This window comes from Lissotriton vulgaris, unplaced genomic scaffold (assembly GCF_964263255.1).
Source record: "Lissotriton vulgaris unplaced genomic scaffold, aLisVul1.2 SCAFFOLD_689, whole genome shotgun sequence".
In the NCBI taxonomy this organism is placed as follows: domain Eukaryota; kingdom Metazoa; phylum Chordata; class Amphibia; order Caudata; family Salamandridae; genus Lissotriton; species Lissotriton vulgaris.
Window position 1 is genome coordinate 700469 of NW_028240911.1, and position 22813 is coordinate 723281.

General features: G+C 43.7%; 1 protein-coding gene across 1 annotated transcript in view; it reads left to right on the top strand.

Annotated features, from left to right (window-relative positions):
* The first annotated feature begins 1718 nt into the window (after nucleotides 1–1718).
* The window catches only part of LOC147672488 (natural killer cells antigen CD94-like), a 33262-nt gene continuing 12167 nt past the window's right edge, over nucleotides 1719–22813 (top strand). The window contains exons 1-2 of the mRNA XM_086948000.1: nucleotides 1719–1868; nucleotides 8161–8312. Of these exons, the coding sequence (XP_086804126.1) occupies nucleotides 1862–1868; nucleotides 8161–8312 (159 nt within the window). The 5' untranslated portion in view covers nucleotides 1719–1861. The remainder of the gene's footprint in view (nucleotides 1869–8160; nucleotides 8313–22813) is intronic.

Consider the following 22813-nt stretch of genomic DNA (forward strand, 5'->3'; position numbering starts at 1 on the left):
TATTGTTTCTTTCTCCGTATATCCCCACAGAGACTTTTAAATATACATCCACAAGCCGGTGACCCCAAAGAGACGGCAGGTTCTGATGAAGGTGTTACAACATCGAGTAGTATAACACTGAAACGCGTTGACGCATTTGTTATCAAATCCAAACAAGGCCAAGGGAGTAACAGATGTTAATGTATTTTTAATACTGTCTACCATCCCACCAGTATCTAAGAAAGGGCCAGTGGATTCAGAAAAGTGGCAGGATTATCCTAAGGCCACAGTGTTAGGGGGTTTGTGAATAGGATTTATTTGTTTCTATATTGTATCTGTGATGAGTATTCTTCTCCTGTGTTGCATAATTTTCATTTATTGTGATATTGTTTTTCTTGTGCAATCTGTGATGATTATTCTTCTCCTGTGTTGCATAATTTTTATTTGACTGCGATATTGTTTTCCTTGTGAAATGAACTGTTATTAATTTGTCTAAATTTTACTGTACCTGTTCAAAGATTTGTCTCTGAACTTTTAATTGATTTCTTTGTAAGTTTTGTGTAACCAGAGGTTTTTTACTTTATAATAAAATAAACAGACTGTGAACGTTCACTTTTTAGTGTGGAACTCTTGAACTATTGTTCCCCATTGTTGGGGAATTATTGCCCGTGTTAGAATAGCAGAATGAATGATCGCATGAATGGTTAGAATCTATACAGCAATATAGCAAACAACTGCTATAGTGCCATAGTACATTCCCAGGGATTTCCCTTTGAACTAGGGTCATAGGACGATAAAACTCTCAGTGTCTCCCCATTTTGGATTTTAGAAATACTGACAGTTCGACAAATAAAGGGATACCTGGATCTGTCTGCAGATTTTTAATCTTTAACTCCACCTGGCCATATCTCACCAAGAGCTCCTTGGAATACGGTTGAGCCTATCCTGACTTCTAGGCGACAGGTTGACCCAATGATGAAGCATGACATCACTGGGGTGTGTGAGGGTAATATAAACAAAAGGACTTGTTTCCTTCCCCACTCTCTGGTGCGTAACATCTGATTGCTTAAAATAGGATTGTCCCATATCCAACTCACCAGGGTTAGCTTTAAGAACTTGGAAACTCGTTCACCAGACCATGGGATACTTAGTGTGGAATAATGTCTAACAAGGGAGGACGTACTCCCACAAGAGATTGCCTCTCGGCAATTACGACACAGAGGAAGGCCTCTTTCCCTGCTGCCATAGTTGTTTCATGGTTGGTGTAACCATCAATCATTTATGCCACTTGCTTGAAATTTTTGTGCATTGCTACCCAATGTCTTTGTCCTGTGGCACAGTGCTACTGTTCAGACACATCTACTTCATGTGTAATTTTTCCAATAAATGCACCTTTTGGAGAAGTCCACACACTAAAGCAGTTTGTCAAATTATTGGATTCTTTTAATTTCAATACACCACAGCAGTCATATGAAACCAAAAATGGTTCCCGATGCCTGTATTTTGATGATGAATGTATCAGTTTTAGTAGTTCAATACCAGAAGGACAATTTGCTTATTATTATTCTTGATGGAATTTACAGTGTTATTTACTCTGCAATTCTGAGCTTAAACTATGGTGTTGATTTTACCTTAACAAATAAAGTTATTTTTATAATAAGCATTTTGACTCCATGCATGTGCTTGTTCATGCACATTATGCAGCCTTGACCCTTATCTGTTTACTATGTCAGCCCTTAGGTATGCCACTCAAATTCATTCTAAGACAAAGAATACTAATGCCTCGGATGCTAACAGCACCTACCAGATATGTCCAGCCTCCAGCTCTGAATTTCAGGAGACAGACATTTTGAAGGATTTGAAAACCTATCTCTGTGGAGATATGAATGGTAAGAAAATGGGCAGTGATTTTTGACTGGGACAAACTGGTTCAGGGGCATCAGTAACGTTTTGAGAAAGTGCTTTTCTGAAGATTAAAAAAGACTGCCAATCATCCCCTTTAATCTATCCAAACTAAAAGAAAAGGTAGGTTAAGAAGGCAGGAGCACAATGCTTATGAGTGGATAAGGAAAGTGCCCAAATGCATTGTATGCATTACCTTCAGATATAAAAGTAGATTCAGAGAGGGTGAAGATTACAAGTAAAAGTTGTGTGGGCTCTGATGTGCATGGGTTAGCCTTCCTGTACAATTAAGACAATACAGCATGAAGGGTAAATATGGGCACAGAGGTTATACCTGCTTGGAAGGGAAAAGATCAGTAAGAAAAATAGGCTGTATAGGGTGTTGTGGTAATCTTATCTTAGAGACACTTATCGAGCACAAAACTACATATATTTGCCCCAGCGCTAATCTACCAGAAAATTATACGTTTCCTGAGATAGTGGTGCTGTGAAAATGATTGGGGGTAAACCCTGAGGACAATTTCATCAGTTCCTTCCAGAAGCTTTAAGTGGAATTTAAAAACTCACAGTAATAATTTGGGATTCTCGGTTTGAACTGTACAAAAATGATGGAATTGATTAATTCCTAATTGACATATGTATCTTTCCACGAAGGCCATAGTGTATGGTGCTCGACTATGCACCAACGGTATCGAAGATTAATTGTCACCTTGAGACTGCAACGGATATTGGGCCATCCACTCGGCCAGAAATGGGCTGCATAGCCTAATTGCTGTGCTTTTCAATCTGCAGGCAAACCTGTCAAAAAACTTTTGGGATAAAAAAGAACCCTGCTTTTTAAATAAGTCACCCAAAATAGGCCTTGTAGAGAGGGTGCTTAGTAAAGGGTGTACAAGCAAAAACGTTGTATTGGCATGTACCTTCAAAGAATTCCCCTCAACATGTATTTTCACTGTTGAAGGGCAGTAGCTATTGCATGAGAAAAACTAAAGTTAATAATAAAATAACTGCTACCTCTTGTTTAGGATAAGCTACTAGGTTAATTCTAATACTTTTTTGGTTGTTATAAATCCAATTCAGTGGTGGAGTTAGATTTTTGATAAAGATAGAGGAAGAGTATCTTTTAGATAATGTTAGACTTTGTCTGCTCCTAGACCAGAAGTGGTAGCTTAGGGCCATATGTATCAAGGCCAAATGGGTTCGCAATCACAAAATTTGCCATTCCTTATTTTGCGATTGCATTTAACCGCATCGCTGCGGCGGCTTTTCCCTCTGTGTGCCGCAATTTTCAAAACACCGCGTTACATGACGAGCTCAGCTCGTCATCAGCATAGGAGCGCCTTAGCTGATGACGAGCTGAGCTCGTCATCAGCAGCGAAGAGGTTAACACCTTGGCTGCTAGGCGTTTTCCCCTCCGGTGCTGACTTTTTTAAAAGCCCCTTTATTCATGACGAGCTCAGCTCGTCATCAGCACAGCTCAACTGTGCATCGTGACGAGCTGAGCTCGTCATGAGCATCGAAAGGGTTAAAGGATCGCAAATTTTGCGATTCCTTAAATGCAATGTATCAATTAAAAAAAAATCCAAAATGCACTAAAGGAATCGCAAATTACCAGTTGCGAATTCTTTTAAAAAAACATTTTTTTGAAAATTCAATGGTGCCATGTGACGCTCACACATGCCCTTAAGGCATGTATGTGCGCCATATGCGCACACATGTCATTTTCAGGGGTGCAGCAGGGTGTTTTTGAGACACCCCTGCACCCTTGAAATTCTTCTCAATTTGCGATTAGCAAATTGCGAATTGCAAATTTCCCATTTCTTCCTATGGGCCTCCTGGCCCATAGAAATGAATGGGAAAGTATTCCTTAATTGCGAATTTGCAATTTGCGAATTCGCAATTAAGGAATATTTGGAAATCGCAAAAAAAATGCGATTTTCTTTATACATACCAATTTGCGATTCTGAAATAGCGATTTCTTAAAAATCGCTATTACAGAATCGCAAATTGGTACCTTGATACATATGGCCCTTAGGCCTTTTGGTATGAAGACTTGGGTGAGAGGTATGTGGCTCATCTCATCTCAGGAAAGACAGTTGGGGAGGGTTCAAAAACTTTAGTAACTTAAAAAGTGCCCGGGTGAGGCATGCCATTCATGGATAAATATAAATGAAGACCTAGGAAAGATATGTATTTATTCTCAAGGCCAACTGTAGCTAGTTTGGGGCCCGCAAGAGAGAGAATGCACCAGTCCCTGAACCAGTTTGGTGTTGATACCAGCCGAATGACAGGGCAGAAGGTTTCTGCTAATGTTGGATTTTACACAAAATAAGGCACTATGAGACAGTTAGTAGTAAGGCAAACAGGATGTGCTGCAAAATTGAGAGGTCTTTAGTTTGGTCACTTTTTTCACATTGGTTAGGGAGTGCCAGGAGTCACCTCTACCCATTGACTCGTGAATCCTACAAAAGTGGCAGCCCAACCACATTTCATCAGCACACTTTGTAGACCTATGGAATAAAACAATATCACTGCACCTTATGTCTTCTGCCTGTGTAAAGACCTGCAGGGCTGGACATGCTCCCACTTATGTTATGTTGAGTTATGCAGATTGGTAGAGTGCACTATCACCCAAAGGGTATCGGCTTTGTGCAGGTGTGAGTCTAACCAAACCTAGTGCTTAGGGGGACTACTCAAAAAGCAAGGTCTTCAGCTTCTTGTGGAACTTAAGAAGTGAGGAGGAGGCTCTTATGTTTAGCAACAGGTTATAGCACTCTTTATGAGCGATTTGAGAGAAGGCTTGAGAGCCAGATATGGTTTTCCAAATGCGTGGAACGTGTGCAAATAGTAGTCCGGACGAGCGGAGGTGTCAGGAAGGTTTGTGAAAGCAGAAGCAATTGTTGAGATATGCTAGGACAATGTTATATAGTGCCTTAAAAGTGTGGGGTAGGAATTTAAATTATGCTTGTATATAGGGAGCCAGTGGTGCTTCCTAAGTTGTAGTGTACTGTGAGTGTGGCATGGGAGGTTCTGATTGATTTTGCCCACTGAGTTATGAATGGTCTGTTGCATTCTGGTCAGTTTTTAGTTGTCCCCTGCATAGAGGGTGTTCCTGTAGTCTAGCTTGTTTGTGACGAAGGAGTGCATTAAGGTTTTCCGGGTGCTGATTGAAAGCCATTTGAAAATCTTCTTTTGCATCTTCTGGGTATGGAAACATGAAGCGTTGACAGTGATGATTTGAGTAGTGATATCACATTTCCTGTCGATACTCTAGATGGGGAGGAGAGGTTATCAGTCCTAGCTCTGTTGGCCACTAGGTGGAGTACCGTGGTAAAGTGTTCTTCCCAACTATCACAATTTCGGTCCTGTCCGTGTTCAGCTTCAGGCAGCTGGTCTTTATCCAGTGGGTGATTTCAGTCTTGCAGGCATTGGGAGAGAATGAGTTGCTTGTCTGCCTCATAGCAGAGGATGTTGATGTTGTGATAGTGGATGGTGCTTGCTAGAAGATTCATGTAAGTGTTGAAGAGGGTCGAGCACAAGGAGGATACTTGAAGAACTCAGCAGATTAGGTCATAGACTTCTAAAGTGTATAGTGCCAGGCTGACTAAGTCAGTCCTTCCAGTCAGGAAGGAGCAGATCCATTATAGGGCATGTCCTTGGATTCTGCTGTCATGTAGGAACTGGATAAAGAAGAGGGTGAGAGACCATGTTGAATGCTGCAGAGAGGCCCAGGAGGATGAGGGTAAACCTGTCCCCACTGTCAAGAGTCATGCAGATGCTGTGCATTGGGGTGATAAGGAGAGGCTCAATGCTTTGGTTGGGTTTGAACCCAGACTGAGTGGTGTCAAGGAGTTGGTAGTAATTAAGGTACTCGGTGAGGCATCTGTTGAAGATTTTCTTTAAGACTATGCTCGGATTGGCACATGGAGATTGGTCTCTAGTTATCGATCCTTGAAGGGTCGGCAGAGGGTTTCTTCAGCAATGGGATGTTTCCAAGCATCTGGGAGGGTCATGGAGAAGATGGAGGCATTCAGAATGGCACTGACGGGTTGCAGTTCTCTGGAGTAGGCATGGTGGGGACAGGGGTGGAATGGTACTCCTAAGTAGATAGACTTCCTGGTGGCAGCAGTTTCTTCTGCGGTGATGATGGAGAATGTGGTTAGCATTGGTTCTTTGATTAAGATTGTGAGGTGTTTCATGAGGTCTTTTAGGTCCATTTGCAAGTTGAAGTTGTTGTAAATGGTGGTGATTTTGTTGCTGAACAATTTAAAGAGATTGTTGCAGAAGTCCGAGTTGGAGGTGGCTGGTAAGGTGAAATCCTTCACAATGGTAAAGATTTATTTGATTTTGTTGGTGCTGATACCAATGCAGTCTGCCAGAATGGCACGTTTGCTGCCTGGATCATTTGGTGGTAGAGTCTCGGGACGGATTTGCAAGCTTATACCTGCAACTGAGAAGCAGACTCCAAAGGTCTGTTGGCTGTACTCCTGTGACACAAAATGCTCTAAAAGGCCCTTTCTTGAAGTGATCAGTCAATCTGTAACAGTTACACCTGGACTAAACCCAGCAGGTTGCCTCTGTTGGAGTGAGTCCTGGCCTCTAAGTGCTGTTCCTGGGCGCCTTATAAGTGATCAAGTTGAACTTCTCCACAAAGTTTGAAAAGATGAGACATTGAACATTTTTGGACTTACAAGACTTCCTGAATTCCAAAAGGACGCTGCGGGCAAAAGTGTCCATTTTAGTATGACTTAATCGCATAGAGCTTTCAACCTTGAACTGCTGGAGGATTGTGAGCTGCACAAATTGGGCAAAGGGCCTAATTGGGACTGTGGAGGATGGATTAATGTTCATCAGGGCACCCGTTACCCTTATGGACATCCTTTTACCCATATTTAAAGATGTTGTTTGACCCTGGTGACATCTTTTAACATTGGCAGGGCCGATGTACCACCGGTTCCTGTCATTATTGTCAAAGTTAGAACACTATGGCCATCATCAAACCTTTACACAGTTTTTTGTTATTCAAATACAAACTCCTAAAGAGTGAGTTTGTTTTGAAAAAATTATGAGGGGGTCATTATTAATTTTTAACTCTCCCTTATTGACAGATTTTACCTGGCATGACAAACAGCAAAAAAAAAAAAAAAATTGATCACCCACTCTAAAATAAGCTTGTGTTTGGGTGGCTTACCTCTGATGGCCCATACCTAGTCAAGTTGTTGGAGGAGTATGTTGACTAATGGAATAGGCTGTGTAGTTGACACAGATGAGGTCCACCCGGCTCCAAATCGGATTGGCAGACCTTGAGATTGGCAGAGAGGGAACTCCTTCACTGTCGAATGAAGGTAGAAATCTTGACCTGGTGAAGATGCAAAAAGTATCTGATCAGAAGGCTTTGGTGTGAGGAAAATTAAAAATTCTCCTCTCAGAGTTTTTTTTCCACCAAATCATTGATGTCAGCTAACCCTCCTCCAAAATCTATCTGACTTGACCAGGACTTAGCCAGATGCAGTCTTCAACCTTCTCTACTGGTGGAACTGTATTCTATAAAAAGACTAAGGACCCGGTTTAGATCTTGGTGGATGGATTACTCCATCACAACAGTGAAGGATATCCAGTCCCCCAAAATAAAAATCCTATTATATCCAATAGGATTTATACATCAGCAGACAGGATATCACACCGTTTTAACAGAGTAACCCGTCCACCAAGATCTAAATTAGGCCTTAAGTCAGAAGCTAAACTTTGACCAGGACATTCTGCTTGAGGTATCTGACTTCCACATTCATCGCTGTCAGCCTATAACCATGCCTAGGTCCTGCTCCATCGGAAGCAGTGACTTCTGATAGCTGCTTTACTTTTTCTCGTTACTTTTGCCCCTAAACTTTAATAATTCATGTCTCTAGTTCAGTTTAGTAAATTTTTGCCATTTTGTTATCATTTTTCCTATTATATTTTCCTTTATTTTTAGAAAATGTTGGTGTTGATAGTTATTGTGTTTTGTTTAGACTTTTCAATTTATTTGTACAGCTAAACAATTTATACACATTTCCATAAGTTAAGCCTGTCTGGGCTCCTCTATATCTATCAGGAGTTGAGCCCAGGTTTTTTTTTATCAAACTTGTGTGTTAGACTCAAGAAGATTTTTGACTTTTTCTTGAGAATGACTCACATCCTCTCCAACTTGTAGCCTATTGTCTAACACATCGTTAATGCAAATTTATGGAGTAGTAAAGGAAGAAGTACAGATATATTAAAACTATTGTTTTCTCCAATTAGACTCCATGTGTTTGATTTGTCCTCACAAATGGCTGAGTTTCAAAAACAGATGCTACTTCATCTCTGAGCAGTCAGAATCCTGGGACTTCAGTAAGAAATACTGCCTAACCCAAAAATCCGATCTCATCATCATTGACGACAACAATGAAATTGTTAAGTATTGAACACTGTTTATCTGTGTGTGATTTTACTGAAAATGATGATGGGCAATGTAAATACTGTAAATTGTGTTACACATATAACCTCTTCTTAATCTTTTTACTACAAAAATATAATTCCAGCATGAACACAATGGGTTTCATGACAACAGCCCTAACATGCATATAGCTCAAACACTGAGGGGCTGATTCACACATGTCCACCCTGCTCATGGTGGAGGCCTAGCAGTCAAGAAGAGGTCTCCACACTCAAGGTAGAATGAGAATTCTCTTTGCGGAGGATCCGCCTTGAATGTGGAGACTCCCCCACAACTTCGCTGCCTCCGTCTCGAGTGCGGAAATCCTTTGTGAATCAGACCCTTGTTGTATTACTGACTAGCTCCAAATCCCCTTGGCCCTCATTACGAGTGATCGGCTCTTTGGAGTGATAGTGAGCATACCTGATAAAAACTGACACCAATAACTACAGAATTCATCAGAAGTGATATTTATCTCAAATTTTGCCCACAAGATGGGAATGGACTTTGGTCCTTACTTGGTGTATCTATGGTGCTCACTTCGTAATGGTTTTTGCTATTAGATAGCTATGTTCATGTTTTTAAGGTCTTACAACTCTAATACACAATTTACTTAGAGTTAAGTTGTTTATTTGTAATTGGAGGGAGGTATATGGTAAGTTATACACTGAGAGTTAGAAATCTCGCAAGGACTGTGAATGCACTGATGTCATGGGATTCTGGAATGGAATTGGTTACTTGAGAAGAAAGTTATATCTGGAGCTGTTGAAGATGGCGGGGTGGCAGTGGATGAGGCATATTCTCTTGCAATAAATCCAGAGTTTACACCAACTCCCTGCCCTCTCATCATCTCTTGGTGCACCTTTACTTTCTATAAGAGACTATCACATTTCTTGTTCAAGGCTGACTCAAGATGCTCATCTTTTTTTATCTGGGTTGACCAAGAAGGATCCATACAGTTGTATTCCCAGTAGACCTGCAGATTGCTCCAACAGAATGTAACCTAAGAGTGAAAGAGATTGACACATGGCTGTGGTAAAACCCTGGTGGAGAGAAACTAGTTACAATATTTAGGTAAAATGGACTGCACCTGGGAAGCTCTAAACTACACCTTGAAATTGAGCCTCTCGCTTTTGAACCACTAGATGCTAATATATAGGGGCAGGGAAATAAGCCCTGCTCTGTGATGCTCAAATCACCCAGTAAGATCCAAATTGTACTAAACCGTTCATAGGCATAATCGAGACACAGACTATTGGAAGAAATGGAGTCTGTGCAAGTGTGAACTCAAGCATGACCCCATGTTAGCCTGCCCGGTTAGGTATGACGGTATATATGTCAGAAGTTTCAACTGGAAATGTGCATGCTGTTGACGGTTTTGCATGCTGTTTGACGCATAGTTAGTAGGTTTATTTATGTTGGGCATGCATAGGCATCCTGCTGTGCAGGAGTTCAATTGATTATGCCCGTCAATAACCATCGCCAGACTGCCATGGAGACTACCGTTAACCGTTGCAACAACAGAGGGGGCTCAAAAGGTACGAATGGTAAGTAACACTGATGGCAGCTCTACTGTTATAGGACATACTGAGCAAATCCACACTCCAGGAAGCATCTCCGTAGAAACATCTACATGTTCAAGCATCAGCCTGTGTTGGTGGCATGACTGTAATGGAGCTGTCCCAACCCACAAAACCATAACCCCACTGGGATGAGATAGAACACTGGACATTGAGCCAAGTATCAAAAAGCAAATAGATCACTATGAGAAGATGAGAAAAAGAAGCGGTCTTTCCAAAGAATATGAAGGGGCTATGAGCATTTTCTATATATCAGGATTGAGCTCCATCATGATTCTGGTGTGTGCAGACTGCTGATAAATTGTTCACAGCATCATCCTATTGAGAAATTGGACAAAGTACAATGTGATGTAGCCTGCTGACACAGGTGGGACTATAAAGGCAGGAAACATATTATGGCAAATGTACCATAGGTAATAGTATTTGACAATAAGAAAAAAATGGGCACTTTGGACTGCACTTTGGATCCTGTCAAGGAACTGCATTGAGCTTTAGTTCAGCAAGAGTGTCCTTGAGTAGATTAAAAATGAACCAAGACAGTGTGAGTGCACAGGCCACAATGTTCCCTACCCTATTAACAATCATCCCAGAGGCAACTGCGTGCTGCCAACCCTGGGCTGTGTGCTAGAAATTCATGCTATGATTCAAAAGTTTGCAAGAATGCACATAAGGATAAATGATTCCTTCACTATTCTATGAGCTGTACATCAATAAAAACAGTTAAATTTTTTGAAAAACTAAAGTTAAAGTGGTTAGAAAACAAACAAAACATATAAGCCATTGAATTCACAAATGTTGGTGGCAATTTAAACCAATTTCAAAATCACTGCCATTCAGTCTTACCAATGTCAGAGAGGTTTTCCTTCATGCAGTGTGGCATTACACACTACACAATATGAGGACTCACTTACATTATTATAACACATAGTTGTAATTTATATTTGGTAGGGCATAAATGTGTATCACAATACAATACCCAAAGTACTGTCATACACTGTTCAATAAAGAGTATATTATATTGAACCAAAATCGCCATGCCCACAGCTACAAAGTGATCAGTTATATCCTCAATGCAAGATGCTATCTCAAAATGCCAATATCTTTCCACACAAAGAAACAATAGTGCAAATGCAATTCCATTACAGTGAGGTGGTCACTCCCATTTTTTGGGGACTGATGCTGCTAGTTTATGAACTCTGCACAACGGGACTGTGCTGTCCAGTCCCCTGTGTATGTGCTATGGCACCAAAAACATTCTAACTTTGGCTAACTCCTAAATTATATATTTAACTTCCCAGTAAGGTCATAGTATAGTGCTGGAAATACACTAATGGCATAGAAAAATTAAATTCCACCTGTAGACCGCAGTACAAGTTGAGCCATCCACTAAGCTAGCAAAAAAAACATGGCATCAGGCCTACCTGTGCAGCCTGACTCCTGGAGCATTTAAACCTGCTGGGGAACATGTAAAAATAACTATTTTTGACTAGAAAGAACCCAATTTTTAAGTATCAAATAAGTCACCACCAAGTAAGCCTTGTGGCCCACAAGGTAGAATGCCTAGAATTTAAAGATAGCCCATGCAGAAGTGTAGTGTTGGGATGTATCTAAGAGTCCCCCAAAACCATTTCCACTGTAAAAAAGAAGTAACTGTCCTATCCAGAAAACTAAAGTTCATAATAATATAACCCTGCTTTCTTTTGCTTGAGACAAGCTACCATAATAATTCAAGCACTATTTTTAATATTTATGTAAAATCCAAGTCAACGGTGATGTTGGATTTTTAATGAATATTTAGACTGGTCACTTGAACCTCACATAGGATAATTAGCATTAGCCTGCCAACAGTTGGCCCCAGTCAATGCTCCTCCTTAATGAGGTATGAAAACTGCTCCAGGAGCTGACACAATGGCTTAGGCCTTTTTGCAGGAAGACCTGGGTGTGAGGTATGTGTTTTAGATCAAGAACGGCAGCTGGGGAGGGTTCATGAATTTCACTAACTTGAAAGAGACCAGAGTGAAGCCTGCCTGCTTGATGATAAGTGCAAAAGAAGACCTGGGGAAGAGAAGCTTGTTCTTTCCTCGGGTCTCTGTAGCCAGCTTAGCACCAGCCCAGTGGAAAGGGGAGCTGGTCACAAAGCCAGTTTGGTGTAGCTAAGGAGAAGAGGACTGTACATTTCTCCAGGCACACATCTAGTTGAGTCAGCAGCAGCCTACACTGGCAGAAAGGTGCTGCCGTTTTTCAGTGTGCAGTAAGGCATGCAGGATGTTCTGAAAAACTGGGAGGGTTGGCCCCAGGAACTCTTTTCTTCTTGGTTAGTGAGTGTCCTGGACTCACCATCTACTAATGGCTAGGAAAACACAAAAGTGCCACCATAATTAATCAGACAACACTGGATGAAAAGAAGACTTGAATGACTCTTTGAGACATGTATAGCAGTGCTTAATTTGTAAAAAAAAATATGTTTCGGGGCTCTCGTGAGGAGGCTATGGCAGCTTGCACCACACATTATCCCGGCCAGAGCTGCCAATGATAGTAACAACATAGCTACTAACCACCACACTCTTACAAGTGTGACAATTCTGACTTTTTCAGGCCTCTGAAGCTAAAGGAATGGCCTCTGGCAGGTAATAGCCATTTTTAATGTACAGTAAGTACTTGTTGTGGTGGTCATCTCTAAATTAGCACCTTGTGGCAGGCTGGCACAAGCACTGGTGTGGACAATTAAGTGCCGTGGGGAGCACCAGAAACCACCGGCTCAAATTAGGCAATGCAGTGGTAGTCAAACCAACCAAAACACCAAACACAGATGTTTGTTTAAGAATAGGTTTATTGGCCACTTGTAGCATTCACATTGCATATGACGGACACCAGGAGATGTAGGTACAACCAAGCATTTATTCAAGATCAAAAGTAGAGGGAACGAAACGACCTCAGCCACCGCTCAGCCGCCGCCGGTGACAGCCTCACAAGCCCCGCGGCGCTCGCCTTGGAATCTTGGTCGTGGTGACATTCGAAGTGATGTCACCACGAGCAGTTCCATTACATGCGGTGCTGCCGGGGAGGGGGGGGACGGGGCGGGAGATACCACACATCCCCCTTCTCTACAGAATGAGAAGTAAGAATTAAAACAACAGAAAACAAGGTATACAACAGGATGGTACATCGTCACATACTGCTCCAAATGTCTGGGCGGTCTAGTCACTCTCCGGTTTGTTCTGCCAACCAGGTGGGAGACCGTCACCTGTTCTCTGGGAGGGGGTACCTTACTCCCCACTGAAGCATTTGCCCGTCCCCCATCCTTACAGGGATCTTGTCTAGAGGGGTGATACCTCACAACGCTACCCAAGTTCTAGATCTTCCCTTCCCGGGTATTCACAGCATTCCTAAACAATTTCACGATCTTAGTGGGCCTGCTATATATAAGGCACAACGTTTGTGTATGATTCCACGCTCTTCAAGGAAATCTCTCATCTCTTTCGAGCATAGTTGCATCCCATTATCCGTGAGTAAACTGCTGGGTGGTCCTTCTCTGATGAACAACTCTTGAAGGAACTCAATGACAGTTTTCGTCGTGATTTTGCTCACTATCTTAACTTCCGGACATCTTGAGTACAGATCCATTAGCACTAGAATGTATGGTGTGCGCACTTCTCCCATCAGAGGTCCAACAATGTCCAACGCCAACTCCTCCCACGGTCCTGCTGGCGGTGGCCTACACACCATGGGAGGTGTTTGTTGTCTCAAAACTTTGTCGCTGACGCTGCACGGGATACAGTCTCTTACTTTCCTTTTGATGGTGGGGTCCATGCACGGCCACCAGTAGTCTTCTCTTAATCTTTGTTTGGTCTTAGTGATGCCCTGGTGACCATCATGAGCCATGTCCACCAGTTTCTTCCTCACCGCTGTAGGTGGTACCAACCTCGTTCCTGTGAACAAGCATTCGTCGACCACTGATAGTTCGTCTTTGACCATCCAGTATGGCCGTAGAGCATTGTTCCGCTTATCTTCAGATTTCCACTTGCTTTGTTCTCTACTACGCACTTTATCCATGAGCTCGTCTGACTTAAGTGCTTCTTTCCATGTTCCTTCCCCTATTGCTCCCTGAATAATTGCGCATACATTTTCTTTTTGGTAGTCTTCCATCTCGTCTCCCACTTCTCCATCAGCTCCTTTTTCTTAATTTTCCATCATGAGACGTGACAAACAGTCTGCTGCAAAATTTCGCGTTCCAGGGACATATTCAACCTTGAAGGTGTACTCTTGGAGGCCTACAACCCATCGTCTGATTCTACTGGAGATCACATCAAGACCCTTCTTGCCGAACACTTCTACCAAAGGCTTGTGGTCTGTCGAAGGAAGAACCTTGTTCCCCATAGGAAGTCTCTGAACTTATTCAATGCCCAGAATACCGCCAAGGCCTCCTTTTCGATCACAGAGTAGTTGGTCTCCGACTTCTGCAGTGATCTTGATGCGAAGGCTTTTGTTTCCTCCCCACTTCCTCCTACTTGGGTGTGGACCGCTCCTAGCCCTTTCGCACTTGCGTCGGTGGTGACTACAGTCACTCGATTGGGTATGAACGACTTGAGGCTGGGTGCTTCGGCGAGTGCTTCCTTCACGTCTTCAAACTCCCTTTGGCAGACCTCACTCCAACTGAATGTTGCATCCTTTCTCAGCAACTGTCGAATGGCAAACGTCCTTCCTGCAAAGTTCCGTATGAATTTGCTATAAAATTCTAGCATTCCCATGAAGGACTTGACTTCATCTTTGTTCTTCGGGGGCATCAAGTTCATAATGGTGTTTTGGAGTTCTGCTTTTGGACGTATGCCTTCTGCTGTCAACTTATGTCCTAAAAAATCCAGTTCCTTGCAGCCAAACCTGCACTTTTCTCTTTTAACCATCAGCCCCTGCGACCTAAACCTGGTCAGCACTTGCCTCAGCCTCTTGTCGTGTTCTTCGTTATTTTTTGCAAATACCAGCACATCATCCTGGTAACATAGGAAACCAGTGATCTCCTTCAAGATGTTGCCCATGAGCCTCTGGAACACGGCTTCTGCCAATACTAACCCGAAAGGCATCCTCTTGAACTTGAATGCACCCATTGGTGTCACAAATGCCGTGAGTTTTTGAGACTCTTCATGTAGCTTGATTTGGAAATAAGCTGAGGTGAGATCAAGTGTAGAAAACACTTTCGCGCCCTCTAGCATGCTCATCATTTGAGTGATGTTGAGCAGAGGGAAACTGTCAACCACTTCCTCTTTGTTCAAGGCCCTAAGGTCAATGCACAAACGAACCGACCCATCTTTTTTTTGGGCTGCCAAAATTGGCGCCAACCATTCTGTTGCCTCCACTGGTTCGATGACTCCTGCTTTACACAGCTTCTGTAGTTTAATCTTCACTGCTTCCTGGATGGCAATGGGTAGCTTCCTCACTTTGGCCACTACAGGGTTCCCGTTTCCTTTCAGCTTGATCTTGTGACAGTAGTTCTTCAAACATCCCAGTTCTTCTCTAAACACCTCTTTGAACTCTGTCACCAAGTCTTCCTTCGAATCCTGCACTTCTTGTATGAGGATTTGTGGATTCTTGTTGGGATTAAGATAGACCCCTAACTCTTTTTGAGCCTGCCAGCCCAGGATGTTGTCACCAACTGTAGACACATAGATTTTGGACCTTACTATTCTGTTCTTGTACTCTACTGTGTCCCAGAAGTACCCCTTCATGGAGATGGGGCGACCAGCATACCCCCCAGGCCTTACGTCCATCCTCATCAATCTAATCGCCCCGCTGGACACCCACGAAAATTCCTTAGCGCTGATGATTGTTATCCTTGAGCAGGAATCAAACAATGCCTCTACCTCAGTGCCATTTACTTTTATGGTGTCTTTTGGACTGCATACCTTATCTCCACCCACTTGCAGGACTATTTCGTCACAGACTGTGTTTATCCCATCCTTACTCTGTTTGCTAAACCCCTGTCCACTCCTGCAGTACTGCTTGTAATGACCTTTCTTGCCGCACTTATTGCATGTGAATTTGAGAGCAGGGCACCCCTTGTAGTTCGCCATGTGTCCTAGCTTTCCGCACATAAAACAGGTACCCTTGAATGACCCTCCCGTCTTGCTCTCTTTTTGCTCATTATCTCCCTTCTTCTGTCCTTTGACCACTGACACACCTTCACATTCAGCCACAACTTCGCTTACTTTGGGTTTGTCTTCGCTTCCTTTCCCAACACTGTCCTTTTTTATTTCACTTACGCACTGCAGCATGTGTTCCACCTGCTTAGCAACTATTAGGACTTCCCTAAGTGGTGCGTCATCTTTCAACCATAGCTCTTCACATACGCGCTCCGTCCTACACGCTAACGCAAACTGGTCCCTGATCCTCTCTTCACTTGCCCCTCCAAACTTACATGTCGCGGCTAATTTGCGCAGATCAGGCACAAAATCTTCTACAGACTCCCCTTCCTTCTGTACCCGCTTTCCAAAATGGTATCTCTCCATTATTGTGCTAGTCTTAGGAAGTCAGTGCAAATCTAATTTTTTAAGGCTGATTTCCAACTCATTCAGACCTCTTGCTTCCTGTGCCTCCAGTTCTGGTAAGTGATTCAACACCTCTTCCCCCTCTGCCCCTAGGTATATGCTAATAGGGCTACTTTCCTTTCTAACCCAAGGTTTGGGCCACACACTGTTGCATAGTTCAAAAACACTTTCTTCCACTTCTTCCATTGTATTGTATGCTCCCCTGGGTTAGTCAGAAAGAAAGGTGGTGGTGTCACACTTTGCATAATGATAATGTTGCTATATATCCACCCTGAATTTGTTGAACGTTTATTTTTGAACTTCCAAAGGGGTTAGGAATGAGAGTCAGGTTATTGTTCTATTAAGGGCTTTAGAACTCCTTCTTTTTTTTTCTCTTTGTGTAAAATTCAGAGCAGTTCGTCTCTGTCAAAAAATAAAAAATTCTTATCTGTTTTGCATATGCTGGGTTAGGGACATTAAACTGTCAATCCACTAAATGGCACTGTTGCGCTAGATTCGGCTCCTCATAAGGTGGTATTCAGTTCTTTCTCTTATCTGGTAACACCACACAGTCTCTATCGCTGACAACGCGATTATCCTCTTTGCTCTGAAGTTATCTGTGGTTTGTCTTTGAAGTTCCTTTTGACATCGATTAATTTTGCAACAACTTTAGGATAATAAAGTTGTGAAAGGACTGGCTAGCCCACTCGTAACGGGGAAGGTGAAATTACATCCCACCCACGTCGCCAGTGTAGCATTCACATTACATATGACGGACACCAGGAGATGTAGGTTCAACCAAGGATTTATTCAGGATCAAAAGTAGAGGGAACGAAACGACCTCAGCCACCGCTCAGCCCCCGCCGGTGACAGCCTCACAAGCCCCGCGGCGCTCGCCTTGGAATCTTGGTCGTGGTGACATTCGAAGTGATGTCACCACGAGCAGTTCCATTACATGCGGTGCTGCCGGGGAGGGGGGGAACGGGCGGGAGATACCACACATCCCCCTTCTCTACAGAATGAGAAGTAAGAATTAAAACAACAGAAAACAAGGTATACAACAGGATGGTACATCGTCACATACTGCTCCAAATGTCTGGGCGGTCTAGTCACTCTCCGGCTTGTTCTGCCAACCAGGTGGGAGACCGTCACCTGTTCTCTGGGAGGGGGTACCTTACTCCCCACTGAAGCATTTGCCCGTCCCCCATCCTTACAGGGATCTTGTCTAGAGGGGTGATACCTCACAACGCTACCCAAGTTCTAGATCTTCCCTTCCCGGGTATTCACAGCATTCCTAAACAATTTCACAATCTTAGTGGGCCTGCTATAAATAAGGCACAACGTTTGTGTATGATTCCACGCTCTTCAAGGAAATCTCTCATCTCTTTCGAGCATAGTTGCATCCCATTATCCGTGAGTAAACTGCTGGGTGGTCCTTCTCTGATGAACAACTCTTGAAGGAACTCAATGACAGTTTTCGTCGTGATTTTGCTCACTATCTTAACTTCCGGACATCTTGAGTACAGATCCATTAGCACTAGAATGTATGGTGTGCGCACTTCTCCCATCAGAGGTCCAACAATGTCCAACGCCAACTCCTCCCACGGTCCTGCTGGCGGTGGCCTACACACCATGGGAGGTGTTTGTTGTCTCAAAACTTTGTCGCTGACGCTGCACGGGATACAGTCTCTTACTTTCCTTTTGATGGTGGGGTTCATGCACGGCCACCAGTAGTCTTCTCTTAATCTTTGTTTGGTCTTAGTGATGCCCTGGTGACCATCATGAGCCATGTCCACCAGTTTCTTCCTCACCGCTGTAGGTGGTACCAACCTCGTTCCTGTGAACAAGCATTCGTCGACCACTGATAGTTCGTCTTTGACCATCCAGTATGGCCGTAGAGCATTGTTCCGCTTATCTTCAGATTTCCACTTGCTTTGTTCTCTACAACGCACTTTATCCATGAGCTCGTCTGACTTAAGTGCTTCTTTCCATGTTCCTTCCCCTATTGCTCCCTGAATAATTGCGCATACATTTTCTTTTTGGTAGTCTTCCATCTCGTCTCCCACTTCTCCATCAGCTCCTTTTTCTTAATTTTCCATCATGAGACGTGACAAACAGTCTGCTGCAAAATTTCGCGTTCCAGGGACATATTCAACCTTGAAGGTGTACTCTTGGAGGCCTACAACCCATCGTCTGATTCTACTGGAGATCACATCAAGACCCTTCTTGCCGAACACTTCTACCAAAGGCTTGTGGTCTGTCGAAGGAAGAACCTTGTTCCCCATAGGAAGTCTCTGAACTTATTCAATGCCCAGAATACCGCCAAGGCCTCCTTTTCGATCACAGAGTAGTTGGTCTCCGACTTCTGCAGTGATCTTGATGCGAAGGCTTTTGTTTCCTCCCCACTTCCTCCTACTTGGGTGTGGACCGCTCCTAGCCCTTTCGCACTTGCGTCGGTGGTGACTACAGTCACTCGATTGGGTATGAACGACTTGAGGCTGGGTGCTTCGGCGAGTGCTTCCTTCACGTCTTCAAACTCCCTTTGGCAGACCTCACTCCAACTGAATGTTGCATCCTTTCTCAGCAACTGTCGAATGGCAAACGTCCTTCCTGCAAAGTTCCGTATGAATTTGCTATAAAATTCTAGCATTCCCATGAAGGACTTGACTTCATCTTTGTTCTTCGGGGGCATCAAGTTCATAATGGTGTTTTGGAGTTCTGCTTTTGGACGTATGCCTTCTGCTGTCAACTTATGTCCTAAAAAATCCAGTTCCTTGCAGCCAAACCTGCACTTTTCTCTTTTAACCATCAGCCCCTGCGACCTAAACCTGGTCAGCACTTGCCTCAGCCTCTTGTCGTGTTCTTCGTTATTTTTTGCAAATACCAGCACATCATCCTGGTAACATAGGAAACCAGTGATCTCCTTCAAGATGTTGCCCATGAGCCTCTGGAACACGGCTTCTGCCGATACTAACCCGAAAGGCATCCTCTTGAACTTGAATGCACCCATTGGTGTCACAAATGCCGTGAGTTTTTGAGACTCTTCATGTAGCTTGATTTGGAAATAAGCTGAGGTGAGATCAAGTGTAGAAAACACTTTCGCGCCCTCTAGCATGCTCATCATTTGAGTGATGTTGAGCAGAGGGAAACTGTCAACCACTTCCTCTTTGTTCAAGGCCCTAAGGTCAATGCACAAACGAACCGACCCATCTTTTTTTTGGGCTGCCAAAATTGGCGCCAACCATTCTGTTGCCTCCACTGGTTCGATGACTCCTGCTTTACACAGCTTCTGTAGTTTAATCTTCACTGCTTCCTGGATGGCAATGGGTAGCTTCCTCACTTTGGCCACTACAGGGTTCCCGTTTCCTTTCAGCTTGATCTTGTGACAGTAGTTCTTCAAACATCCCAGTTCTTCTCTAAACACCTCTTTGAACTCTGTCACCAAGTCTTCCTTCGAATCCTGCACTTCTTGTATGAGGATTTGTGGATTCTTGTTGGGATTAAGATAGACCCCTAACTCTTTTTGAGCCTGCCAGCCCAGGATGTTGTCACCAACTGTAGACACATAGATTTTGGACCTTACTATTCTGTTCTTGTACTCTACTGTGTCCCAGAAGTACCCCTTCATGGAGATGGGGCGACCAGCATACCCCCCAGGCCTTACGTCCATCCTCATCAATCTAATCGCCCCGCTGGACACCCATGAAAATTCCTTAGCGCTGATGATTGTTATCCTTGAGCAGGAATCAAACAATGCCTCTACCTCAGTGCCATTTACTTTTATGGTGTCTTTTGGACTGCATACCTTATCTCCACCCACTTGCAGGACTATTTCGTCACAGACTGTGTTTATCCCATCCTTACTCTGTTTGCTAAACCCCTGTCCACTCCTGCAGTACTGCTTGTAATGACCTTTCTTGCCGCACTTATTGCATGTGAATTTGAGAGCAGGGCACCCCTTGTAGTTCGCCATGTGTCCTAGCTTTCCGCACATAAAACAGGTACCCTTGAATGACCCTCCCGTCTTGCTCTCTTTTTGCTCATTATCTCCCTTCTTCTGTCCTTTGACCACTGACACACCTTCACATTCAGCCACAACTTCGCTTACTTTGGGTTTGTCTTCGCTTCCTTTCCCAACACTGTCCTTTTTTATTTCACTTACGCACTGCAGCATGTGTTCCACCTGCTTAGCAACTATTAGGACTTCCCTAAGTGGTGCGTCATCTTTCAACCATAGCTCTTCACATACGCGCTCCGTCCTACACGCTAACGCAAACTGGTCCCTGATCCTCTCTTCACTTGCCCCTCCAAACTTACATGTCGCGGCTAATTTGCGCAGATCAGGCACAAAATCTTCTACAGACTCCCCTTCCTTCTGTACCCGCTTTCCAAAATGGTATCTCTCCATTATTGTGCTAGTCTTAGGAAGTCAGTGCAAATCTAATTTTTTAAGGCTGATTTCCAACTCATTCAGACCTCTTGCTTCCTGTGCCTCCAGTTCTGGTAAGTGATTCAACACCTCTTCCCCCTCTGCCCCTAGGTATATGCTAATAGGGCTACTTTCCTTTCTAACCCAAGGTTTGGGCCACACACTGTTGCATAGTTCAAAAACACTTTCTTCCACTTCTTCCATTGTATTGTAGGCTCCCCTGGGTTAGTCAGAAAGAAAGGTGGTGGTGTCACACTTTGCATAATGATAATGTTGCTATATATCCACCCTGAATTTGTTGAACGTTTATTTTTGAACTTCCAAAGGGGTTAGGAATGAGAGTCAGGTTATTGTTCTATTAAGGGCTTTAGAACTCCTTCTTTTTTTTTCTCTTTGTGTAAAATTCAGAGCAGTTCGTCTCTGTCAAAAAATAAAAAATTCTTATCTGTTTTGCATATGCTGGGTTAGGGACATTAAACTGTCAATCCACTAAATGGCACTGTTGCGCTAGATTCGGCTCCTCATAAGGTGGTATTCAGTTCTTTCTCTTATCTGGTAACACCACACAGTCTCTATCGCTGACAACGCGATTATCCTCTTTGCTCTGAAGTTATCTGTGGTTTGTCTTTGAAGTTCCTTTTGACATCGATTAATTTTGCAACAACTTTAGGATAATAAAGTTGTGAAAGGACTGGCTAGCCCACTCGTAACGGGGAAGGTGAAATTACATCCCACCCACGTCGCCAGTGTAGCATTCACATTACATATGACGGACACCAGGAGATGTAGGTTCAACCAAGGATTTATTCAGGATCAAAAGTAGAGGGAACGAAACGACCTCAGCCACCGCTCAGCCGCCGCCGGTGACAGCCTCACAAGCCCCGCGGCGCTCGCCTTGGAATCTTGGTCGTGGTGACATTCGAAGTGATGTCACCACGAGCAGTTCCATTACATGCGGTGCTGCCGGGGAGGGCGGGAACGGGCGGGAGATACCACACATCCCCCTTCTCTACAGAATGAGAAGTAAGAATTAAAACAACAGAAAACAAGGTATACAACAGGATGTTACATCGTCAAATACTGCTCCAAATGTCTGGGCGGTCTAGTCACTCTCCGGCTTGTTCTGCCAACCAGGTGGGGGACCGTCACCTGTTCTCTGGGAGGGGGTACCTTACTCCCCACTGAAGCATTTTCCAGCCCCCATCCTTACAGGGATCTTGTCTAGAGGGGTGATACCTCACAACCCTACCCAAGTTCTGGATCTTCCCTTCCCGGTTCTTCACAGCATTCCTAAACAATTTCACAATCTTAGTGGGCCTGCTATGTTCTGACCAACTTTCCCTACCAGTGGGTGTCCTGATCCTAATGTCATCTCCTACTTTGAACCCAGACTAGTGTAGAGTGGAGCCTATCAAACCTTTCCTTTCTCTCAACCATGGCCTCACTCTGCCTCATTAACCCCTTCGATTCCTTGGAGTGGTCTGACCATCCCTTGTGCCACCCCATCCAGCCTGGCGATAGTTTAGTGTTAGGCACTCTTGCTCGGAGCAACTCAAAGGGGGTGACGCCCGTTGTCTGGTGTGGCGTAAACCTGTACGCTTCTAATCGTTTCCACACTTCTTCCTTCCAGTTCAGGTCGCTGGTCTTTGCCAATTGAATGCTTTCCTTGAGAGTTCTGTTAAAGCGCTCGACCATCCCATTGGTTTCAGGGTGGTATAAGGCACAACGTTTGTGTATGATTCCACGCTCTTCAAAGAAATCTCTCATCTCTTTCGAGCATAGTTGCATCCCATTATCCGTGAGTAGACTGCTGGGTAGTCTTTCTCTGATGAACAACTCTTGAAGGAACTCAATGACAGTTTTCGTCGTGATTTCGCTCACTATCTTAACTTCCGGCCATCTTGAGTACAGATCCATTAGCACTAGAATGTATGGTGTGCACACTTCTCCA